The sequence below is a fragment of the Squalius cephalus genome (assembly GCF_949319135.1).
Source record: "Squalius cephalus genome assembly, chromosome: 16".
Lineage (NCBI taxonomy): Eukaryota > Metazoa > Chordata > Actinopteri > Cypriniformes > Leuciscidae > Squalius > Squalius cephalus.
Window position 1 is genome coordinate 13,746,130 of NC_137137.1, and position 11,513 is coordinate 13,757,642.

An 11,513-nucleotide genomic window follows, 5' to 3' on the forward strand; every position below is an offset into this window, starting at 1 on the left:
TTGATAAATAATACTTCTCACAGGTATATGTCTATGTGGACTGCTGATCCAGAATCAGTTTGAGTTTTCAGGAATACACGCCACCCGGCACTCATCAGTCTCGTTTTTGACATTCAGACTAAATAAGCTTTTACAACAATGCCTCTAGCTCTAATACTGGACCTGACAACGTTTCTGTTCTCGCTCTCAGAGACTAGTAATGATGGCTGAGACTTTAGATCTCAAACCATTTAGGATTCACTTTTTTTATTTTTTATTTTTTTTTAGCAAAATCTAAGTATATCAGGATGCTTGCTTACTAAGAATTGGTACAGATATGTCTGCATTACTGTGATTCTGGTAGATTTGTGTTGGTTTACTTCTATTTTTATGTACTCAAAATATAACTTACTTTCACAAAACTAAGTAGCATCAAATGCCATTGATGTAGTTACTCGTTTTGAATTCTGTTAATTTAGAGTTTTAAGATTCTATATGTTAGCATAGGACAGAAGGGACTTGATCTAGTCTCTAGTACTAAGAGTACCAAGTTTAAGGCCCGTTTACACCAAGAACGATAACTATATTAATCCCCCCCCCCCCCCCCACCTCACCTCCCGACGGATTCTGATTGGCTGTCAATGTTTTTATCGTTCATCAAATCGAGAGAAAAAAGCAAATCTGAAAGTGATTCCAACGCTATCATTCCACAGTGTCGTTATCGTTATTGTTGTGATCTTGATTCCAGTATTCTCAAAGAATTAAAACAATTATTAAAACTAGTTATCGTCCTTGGTGTGAACAGTTGTACTAAAGCTAATTTTGCACAGTTTTGAGAGTCAGCATTAGCACAATTAATTCTAATATTATCCATCTTGACATTCTGAGAGGCTACAAGTCAACATGAAATCAAAACTCACCCTTTTTACTTTCTTAATGCACATTTCTTGTTTAATTTTGCATGATCTGTTGGTTATTTTTTATAAAGGAAAAAAGTCTTTGCTTAAACTTGAACTTCCTCTGAACCAACTTTTTTCACAGATGTCACTGTGAAATATTGGCTAATGGATAATCTTAACCAATAGCCAAAGAGCTATTCAGGCAATTTTTTTCAGAAAAATTCCATTCTCCATTCTCTTTTATAAACGGCCACTTTTCACAATCCAATCAATTTCCCACCCTAAATTGTTTTTTTCTTGTTGAATATCACATTTCACTTGGAAATACATCTGATTACACAAGTAAAATGGGTTGCGGACGGCAATTCACGTTGACTTTAGAAATTTAAACAATGCGACAATGAATGTAAAGATTTGGTACTCGATACATTGAGATTTAATTTACTGACACTAAAAAAAATCTCAATTTATGTGCCTAAATAACATATATTAGACAAATAGATGATCAGATTTCAAAATACATGACAGAAAAAAAACCTTTACAGTCAGTGTCATTAAAATAGGTTTACCAATATCCTATAGTCACAAGTGGAATCTAGACAACTGTATATGAACAACAATACACAGAAGAACAAGGAACTCAGTCTCTTTGGAACCTCAAGGGGGGGGGGAAAAAAGCTACCTAAAACGACACAATCATAAACACTGTAAAAACAAACACTGTTTACCCATACAAAAAGCACAGATGTAGTGTCAAATGCTGAGTAATGAACAGTGGTCTTTCACAAGAACTCTGCTCGAAGCGAAATAGCCAAGGACACACTTCAGAAGAACACACACACAAGACAGGGGGCGAAAAGCTGCTGGATGTGGTTTTAGCGGGAGCACTTGGCTTTTCTGTCTCTTTGCAAGTGCACCGCAGAGATCTCAGGCCTCCTCCCACAGAGCTTGTGATGGTAAGGCCTTTCCCTCCCCTCAACACTAATTTTGGATTGCAGCTGGAGAGACGTGTAAGAGACCGTAACTGCCCATGACTGCAGTCTGCCATAGCTGCTATTATCTGTCATTCCCTCTCCCTGAGATAATACTGTTTGTGAGTTCATCCACCTATCAAACATTTAATAGCTTCACCCACTCCCTCGTTCGCAAAACAGGATGTAATTATGATGTTACTAGGGAAAGAGGTCGGAGGAAACTAAGATTGCTCCTGCTGAACCCAACCAAACAATGTTATAAAGTGGTTGTGGTTAACACGTGAGATGTGTCCGATTTCTTTCCAGGAACAGAAGAATGGAAGTGGAATTCCCAGAATTAAGGGTTCTAGGTGTGCACAGCGCTGGACGTTCTAAATCCACGTACGTTTCTCTACGACATCACTGCCTACATCCCAGTGTTCTGGAACAGCCTTATCATGGCTTTCAAGTCCATCAGGACAATAATGCTGTAATCGAAATGCATATGGAATGGATCTAGACACATCTTTCTTGAGCACAGCAGACAAGCTTTATGCATTACATTATGATTCATATCATTCTTATTTAGATTCCTATGGCATTGTTTATGCAAATATAATATTGGTCTTTTAGAGATCACTGCTGTATGCCTGAAGTAATAATTTAGAATACCAGAACATGAGCGGGATTGACTAATCACCACGTTTTGACCTGAGTTCACCCTTGATTTTAATTCATTCAGAAAATGTATTCAAATGGTTCAAGATAAAAAAACAATACTGAAAAAATCCCTCAGCGTTTGGCTTTTATGTGATGAATATTACATCGGTGCTTCAAGGGCTCAAAAAAAAAAAAAAAAAAAATGACGTCCATTCTGACAATGGATGACTCAGCACTAACTCCAACCACCACAAGTGCAAATAAACGCAGAGTGAGAAGAGGTCTGAGTGTCCGAAACTGTTTTGGCTGATGAATCCAGGCTCAAATCATTATAGCTTTAGAGATGAGAATGCAAGCAGATGGGACACGCCATTCTATTAAAAGATTGCATTTGCATTATATGTCACTCTCTGGGTGTCATGCGAGATTCTGCATTTTTATGCGAGAGTTAGCCAAAATTAAATAATATTGGTACTGTATTTACATATAGTTTGATATAGATAAGAACTATTGAGTAAGTTCTTACAATTTTGTTATTGGAATCAAAAACTTAAATGTAAAGATAAAACATTCTGTAAATTATATCAATTTTTTGGAATGAAATTGGATGGAAAGAGTCTAGATTCAACCAGCTAATCCAGTTTGACAAGGATTTTATTTTTCCAAAGCAATATATCAGTAATTAGTTAGCTAATTATGTGTTTCCTGTTTACATATAGGGAACTGATTCAGTCAGTTCACAGTTCAACTCTTTCATTCAAAAAACACTAACAATGTTCCATAGAAACAGATACTTTTCCATCTTTTTCTTGAGACTGTACTATCAAATGCAATAGTGTATTGCTTTCCCCCTGCAATGACCAACTGTGTATGGCTTACATAAAGTGGAAAGGTCAGTCAGTTATAAAAGGTGGTAAATATGATTAGCTACAAGGGCTTCATTCTATGCTATATTCTTCTTGACATTAGCAGTCTGCAAAGCTCATGCTTATGACGTGATTATATAGTGGATGTCTTAATGTTGTAATGTTTCTCAATCTAGCCTCCTAGCTTGATCATTGGGAAATTGCAGATTGCATGTGATGTTTACCAAGACTATCTCTAGTCACACTTAGTCGGCCTATACTCACAGAAACATCTAAACACTCCAAGTTTAGATTCCACTAATATGGCAAGACCTTTTCACAGTATATACTTAAGTGCTACAGATTAAAATGCTGGAAAGGTTTTGCAGAAACAGCCAAACACTGAGGATGGCAAAGTGTACTTCAGTCTCTTTGTCCGAGAAAGTCACAACAATGAACTGTCTCCAGCCAAAAATACACATCCTCCCTCAGACTACAATGGGAGTATCAGAAAAGACCGAACTAATTGAGTCTGCCACCGATTTCTTCCGCTTTCCTTTTCCTTGCATGGCCTCCTCATCTACCTCTTCCTCTCCATTAGGATTCACTTTTCCGTTCTGTCCCTGCAGGTCCTTTGGGTCTATGAAGGCCACATGCCTGTTGAGCTCTGCTTTGGTTGCCATATCGTCGTGCGTGGGGGTGACGCTGAGCATGGAGGAGTGGATACTGTCTTCATGATTGTTCTTCGATTTGCCCTGGTCGGGACAGCAGAAGCAGCGACAGGGCGTCAGGTACAGATAGATAAGAACCAGGACCACGCTAGCCAAGCAGCCCACCAAAGTGGTGTAAGCAGTGTTGAGGCTGTCACCGTTTCCACTGAGGGTGAAGTTGTAGACTTTGACCACCACGTAGAGCGTTTCGTTGAGGTATTCACTCACGGCGAAGCAAGTGTACACACCTGAGTCCTCAGGTCGTATTGATTTTATCTCTAGGCTGCCGTCTGCGAGAACCACAGCGCTGTGGTTATTGCCAGGAGATAACACTACATTTCCAGGTAGCATCCAGGTCTTTGACATGTCCCGATGCCGGGTGTCACAGCCAAGGATGAGCGTCTGCTCCAAATAAGCTTCTTCGTCGGTTTCTTTAAACGTGCTGCAGTTCATATGAGTGTTGAGATCGAACAAACGCAGCACCCGTTTATCCGGGCCGGGATAAACACAGGTGTGGTCGTCCTTGAAGTCCAGTGCAGAATTGAGTCTTCGGATATACCAGTGAGCCATCAAACTGTACAGCTCGCAGTCGCAGATGAGGGAGTTGTTGTGGAAGTACAGCCCGTTCTTGAGCCAGGCCGGCAGCACCTGGAGGTCATGAATAGGGAGAACTTTGATCCGATTGGAAGACAAGTCCAACAGGCTCAGCTTGTCCAGTCGGTTCTTGTCCTTGACGAGCTCCAGGGGGAAGCGGGACACATGGTTCTGGCTCAGGTAGAGTTTCTGCAGGCTGCTGAGGCCCAAGAACGCCGTGCGGTCGATCTGTGAGATGTGATTGTTGTAGAGCAGCAGAACCTCCAGATGTATCAGTGGCTCGAAAATGAACTCGTCTAGCTGTCGCAGATTATTTGACGACAGATCCAAGTAGCGCAGCTGCTTTACGAATACGAACGCCTCCGAAGAGAGGAACGACAAACCGTTGTGGCTGAGCAAGAGGTTGTGGAGTTCGGGGAGTTTGTGCTTGGTCCATTGTGCGCGCAGTCCAGTTATGTCATTAAAACTAATGTCAAGCACGGCTGTGTAGCTGGGCAGGTCGGATGGAATCATCGTCAGGTTCATCTTGGAGCAGCTGACAATGTTACTGGCGCAAATGCACATTTTGTGACAATTCAGCGTCGATCCTCTGGTCCTGGGGATCAGTGCAAGAATAAAGGACAAGCAGACAGCCCGCCTGATGCACCTCTTAATAGAAGGGGGCATTTCTGACACGCAGTTAAAATGTAGATGTTGCATAAGTCATAAAATCCTCTTCAGTAATGCGGCTGTTTAAATCCTTTCCACACTGTTTGGAAGAACAGCCTGTGGGACTGATAAGGCAAATTTAGAGCTAGAAGAAAAAAAAAAGAAACAAGAATGTTTACTTTTTTAAAAACAGAATTGCCTCAAAATGTTAACCTGTTCAGACCCAGTGCCCATTTCAATTTAGTATTTTCTTTTCGTCATTTAGAAATCAGATCAAAGAATTTTTAAATTGTTATTAAGTATATGCTTAACTCATTTATGAACTTATATTTTTAAACTACTATATTTAAATAAGACTTTAAATAATTTACTCTGAATTCTTTCATTTGATGTTCATTGTGATATCCCATTGGGTCTCATTTAAAAAATAAGGTATACTGACATGAATGTTTATATGTCTAATCTTAACCAAAATTTATTCAGATTATCTGCAGATCATGGCTGAAAAGTTATCAAATGGATATTTTGTATTCAAAAACATTGCCTGTAAAAAAATAAATAAAAAGCAACAGACGTAAGCTACTGAATTACAATGTTTATGCACTAGCATTCGACTTGTATGTCTCTCTGGAAACATGCCAAAGATGTGGGTGGTGTGGCACTGTGAGCTGGTCACCCAAAAGGTGCAGGTTTGAGAGGACCATCCAAATGAACCATCCATGCGTGGCCATGTAAGTGACATTTATTGTTTGTTTCTGTGCTAGTTAAGATTTTTTTTCAAAAATCTTTTCAAAAAAGAAATTCAAAATCAACATTTTTATTTATATAAAATCAAATTTTATACCGTTTTGAATGTCAATGTATTTAATATAGGCCTATTTAATTTCAATAGAAAATGAATTTTATTTTATGTTATTTTAGAATAGGCTTTTACCTGATCCCTGAACCTTTCAGAACCATATCCAACATCCATTATCAAAGCATGCGTGATCATTATCTTTTTTCTTCTTCTTTTTTTTTTTTTTTTTTTTTTGGCTCTATGGCTGCGTTAATGTTAGTAACTGGGCTTTTAGAACATGTTATCTGGAAAAAGCTCGTCATTAACTGCTCCAAGCTGGCATAGAGTCTTGGATCAGCAACAAACCAGCTACCATCTGGTCATAAGGTAGTAAAACTATGCTTGTTACATGGTAGCTTGTCAAGGAGCTAGCTTGCCCTATGATGAACAGCAACTAGGATTTTCCAACAAGGTTTTTAAATAGATATAAAGCACGGTCTTGTTTTGTGTCCCTTGGAACATAATTCGGGGCCGAACGGGTTAAGATAAAATGAATGAATGTGAAGAGTATTGTCAGGACAAGCGCGCGCTCAACCTAATGCATGCGCATAGGTTTACAAACAAGCTCTGATCTATTCATTCAAATAAGAGTATAGGCGCACATGGCGGAATCTAAACAGCAATTCGTTTATTTATTTGTTCATTTTTTCATTTTGTCATGCCAATAAAAAGGCTAATTTGACAAACGCTCCAAGGCAAAACTCGTTGTAAATGTTAAGATTTCTGTTTTATGGCCTCTCCGGACTCAACATGGTGTAGCATTGCACCATTTACCAACGTATGCATGCAGTAAAACCCGTTATTTTAATGGGATAAAAAAAAAAAAAAAAAATAAAAAATACAGTAGCCTACAAAAACAAACAAACAAAAAAAACCTGCATAAATATATTAGCCTACCTGCATACTGTTGTGCCTAAAAATGTAATTTCAAAGAAAAACATTGTCTCTTTTCACCCGTTTAAAGGAATAAACAACGGAAACGACTAGGAAGAGGTGTAGACGTGTAGTCTTAAGAGAGACTGAAAATAAAACGTTTCGAGCTCGGGCGCAGAGCGAACATTTTGGCAGACACACCGATAGAGAATAACATGGGCAGGAATAAGATTACGTAAAGAAATAGACTCACTTAACGCCATATCTCAGTACTAACCTCGAGATGTATCACCGCAGAGAAACATGAATCCCTTTAGAAAGTCCATTTCCTATGGAGCACCAGAGTTTTTCTTTGATGCAGTGTGCCTGAACGGGTGTAAATAAGCCCGCCGCAGCGCACACACCTCTGATCATCATCATCATCATCAGCAGCAGCAGCAGCATCTCCTCATGGGCGCATGAGCAGACCTGCGCAGGCACACACACACACACACACAACGGAGTCTGTGTCCGCATTGGCGAAGCATCCGAGGTCCATCTTACAGGCTCACTGGCTGGTGGCGGCGTGTTCTCGTTTTGAGTAGACTACATTTGATTGTAACATTTGTGAGCACATGTAGACTATTTAATTTAAAATAATTACATTTTTTCTTTAATAAAAAAAAAGGAAAATATAATTCCTGGTCAAAATCGTAACGGGCGGGAAACAAAAAAACAAAACAAAAGTCAAATAAGTCAAATGTTTTTCGGTTAGTCAACGAGAAAGCTGCCAGCTAGGCCTATTTATTTATTTATTATCATTAATGATATCATTAATGTTCTTAATGACATTCATTTAAAGCTACACTGTGTAGGATTTTCTCCCATCTAGCGGTGAAACTGTTTATGACTACCAACTGAATATTACTTTCTAGCCCCTCAGGTGTTTTAACTCTTACTGTGGCCGTATTATTACAAATCTGCCGGCAGTCGCGAGTAATCTCCCCCTCGCATTCGTCACGGTGCCACTGAGTGTAAAAACGTGAAAGGCGAAGCTTGAATTTCCAGATATGTCCCTCTTTGGCTAATGTATTTTCAAGATGGAGGCTCAACATGGCTGCCGCCATTAGAGCGACTCGCTCGTATGTATTCTAAATGGCAGATTCTACGCTTACGAGAATACTTGATTAGTTGGTAGAAGTAATTATACATTAATGAGCACATATCATTTTGAAAGAACAAAGTGTTTTTTTTGCTAAGAATCAACTTAAAAAATTACACAGTGTAGCTTTAATTTAACATAATTCAAGAAATTACTCAGATTTGAAGAGGTATAGGCCAAGTCCTGACTGAACGAAAGGAGGAGCTGGGGATGGTGGAGGGTAATTAGCTCCTGAGCAAGTGATAAAGCTGCTGATAATCCTGAATGGACCTTATATATTGCTGTGATAGGTGTTGTATTCTTAGGTAGACGTGGATCAGTTGAGAGTCAGCTGATGCGAGCTTGACTAACGTTATACTGACAGACCTACAATTTATGTATTTCCCTATTACTTTTATGTTTTATGTAAGCTACAATTGTATAATATTATCAATATTGGAGACATTAGACATGATAGTAAAAGATAAATATCAAAATTAATTTGTCATACAAACATCAAGCAATAATCTCTTACGCAAGGGAGTAAATTTAATTCTCTTCCATGAAAACCCAGGAGAGTAGACGACAAGCTGACACTGATGCTCCTGCAGGTTTGTAATTGCACTCTCGCATACGTAATTGCATTAGTCCGGTCTTTAATTAATTGCCTTTCTCCTTTCGTCTTTAACAGAATTCCTCTCAAAACAACTTCCTATGAAAAAAAGTCTCTAAACGCATCATGCTAACTAAAAATGCCATAAATAATTCCACAACTTCCCAGAATAGAGCCGCAGTGAGTGACTAATTTGCTAGACACATTTTAGCTCTTACTGATATCTGATTCTGATATTTTAACTTATACTCTGATACTGAGATTGCTCTGCTTCTGTCTTCTCTGCTGACATGTTCTGTATTAGTTTATGTCAGAATAGCATGACTCTGGTTGATTTGGAGGGTTATTGTCTCCAATTGGATGAGAGTGTGTTTGCAAAATTCATGTTCTTGCACTAACCATTGACACCAAAGACCTGCAAAACAGCATCAGGCTCTTTTTCTGTCGCACTTTTCTCTCTTAGTTTCTCTCTCCAGTGGGAGCTTGTGAACCGTTCCATAAATCTCAGTGCCGGAGAACAAAGGTGTTCACAGTAGGTGGGCTGGAGATGTTGCAGCACTAAAGGATGAATCCATATAATCCTCAATAAATCTATCTCCCATTATCTAAACCTTCCCAAATGCGCAAAGATTTATTAAGACATAGAGTATGCTTCTCATTAAAGGATTGTAGAGTCTATATTGATTATAACTAAAAAGAGGTGTTAGATCAAGCCAAATTATACATGCATTAGGTGAACAGAACTCAAAAGGAGATATTTTGAAAATGTCTTAGTGTTTTTTTTCCCCATACGATGAAAGCCACTGAGGACCAATCATGTTGTTTTGGACCTCAATGACTTTCATTATATGGATAAAAAAGACATTTTCAAAATATCTCCTTTTGTGTTATGCATAATTTATGTATGTATAATTTGGCCTATCCTCTTACATCTCATCAATCAATATATACTCTACAATCCTTTAATTAGAGGCATAATCATGTTGGTTTGGACCCCATTTACTTTCATTATATGGACAAAAACATTTGAAACATTCTCCTTTTGTGTTCCACGGAGGAAAGTCATACAGGTTTGGAATGACAGGTTTTTTTACTTCATTTTTTTTTTTTTTCATTTTTAGTGAGCTGTTGTTTTAATAACCTAAATAAAATGAAGAAACATGGGAAAATATCATTTTAGATTTAATTTGTTTCATGAACCCAAGACTATGACAGACCAAAAAAAAAATTTGTGTCTGTTAGCTGTTACCAGACCAGGGTTGAGTGCAAGGGAAAACTGCCAGCAGGATACATCTTAAATTATTATCACTGCTGAAGTGTGAACATCCAACAAGATAAATTGGATGCCAAACAAAAACCATACATGGACATGGACAGACAGGAGCCGCTCATGCTAGAATTAAACGACTTGAAATCTGAAGGTGACACTGCACAGATTCACAAGGATCCACAGGCTCCAGATTGGGCCTGAGATTGAGCCTCCATTAGCCTCATCATTAGCCCAGATGAACTGAAGAATTCTGTGTGTAGTGTGTTTTTGCAGTCACTTTCTTGCGTAATTAACCATAGTAAAATATCTAGCAGAAGCCAGCAGTCCAGTGTGTTTGTGCTCAGAATCATTAATGTTCAATTGGACTTCTGCTCCTGCTGTGGAGGCAACTGTTGCCTGGCAACTGTTGTGGTTTTACATGAGCCGTGGCAGTTGGGTTGCCCACCCTCTTGTTGTTGGGATGTCTGCTTAGCTGGGGTTTACCAGGGAGGAAGACAACAGATACAGTGAGAAAGAGGCAGAAAGACAAGCCCTTGACATTGCAATTCACAATAAAGAATGCTCACAGATGAATTATAAATTAGCATTGAAATATATTGACCTGAGAGAGATTGCTTTTCCTTTTCTGTTCTCGTTCTCCAACAATTACTCATCCCTCTAACAATAGCTTGAAATGCTTTCTAGTAGACAAATTGATCCCTGTGTTGTCTCCACAATGGTAAACAGAGCTGTAGTCAATGTCTGTGCCCCACCTGGTCAACACATGCAGATGGTAAACACATACTTTGGTCGCCGCGCCGGCAGGTGCATTTGATATCAGTCGTTGTATAGAAACAGTCAAACTTGAGTGAAAGGGTCAGTAAAAGAGATAAATAGGATAAGTTCACATCTAAGAGCACTGCAAAAAGCCTTTTCACTGTTTAATGAATGAGTATTTTTGTCTTACTTTCAGTAAAATATCTAAACATTCACAAAACTTTGAAATAAATAATGGCAATGATTTCTTGTTTTAAGCATACTAAAAGCTGAAAACATGTTAAACCAAAAAGAGGGTTAACGAAAAGTCATTACTTCAGTCTTCAGTGTCACATGATCCTTCAGCAATCATCTGATTTGGTGCTCATTTCTGATTATTATCAATGTTGACAACACCTGTGCTGCTTTGTATTTTTATGGAAATTGTGATTAAAAAAAAAAAAAAAATTGATTAATAGAAAGTTAAAAAAAAACAAGCGATGTCTTTTCTAAAATTAATGTCACTTTTGATCAATTTAATGCGCTTTGCTTTGCTGAATAAAAGTATTACTTTCTTAAAAAAATCCTACTGACCCCAAACTTTTGAACGGTAGTATTCCCTGAAAATAAAGTCTATATTATCTTAAACAATTTTTCTTCTCAATTAAATTGATCTTGTTTTCAGGATTTTTTTAATTCAGTAATTATTGATATTATTAAGTAGGCTATTATATGGAAAATCATTTGCAGTATAAAGAAATATCAGTTAATAGATA

The 11,513-nt window shown here is 38.2% G+C and overlaps 1 protein-coding gene across 1 annotated transcript; it reads right to left on the reverse strand.

Moving 5' to 3' along the window:
• Window positions 1–265: 265 nt before the first annotated feature.
• On the reverse strand, window positions 266–7,478 carry amigo1 (adhesion molecule with Ig-like domain 1). The gene is made up of 2 exons (XM_079897031.1): window positions 7,277–7,478; window positions 266–5,433 (listed from the first exon to the last, which is right to left on the reverse strand). The coding sequence occupies exon 2, from the start codon at window positions 5,337–5,339 to the stop codon at window positions 3,825–3,827; it is 1,515 nt and encodes a 504-aa protein (XP_079753157.1). The 5' UTR covers window positions 5,340–5,433; window positions 7,277–7,478; the 3' UTR covers window positions 266–3,824.
• Between the last annotated feature and the right edge of the window lie 4,035 nt (window positions 7,479–11,513).

Bases quoted from the DNA above. Each gene is read 5' to 3' on its own strand.
- amigo1 (XM_079897031.1), bottom strand. From the start codon at position 5,339: ATGCAACATCTACATTTTAACTGCGTGTCAGAAATGCCCCCTTCTATT.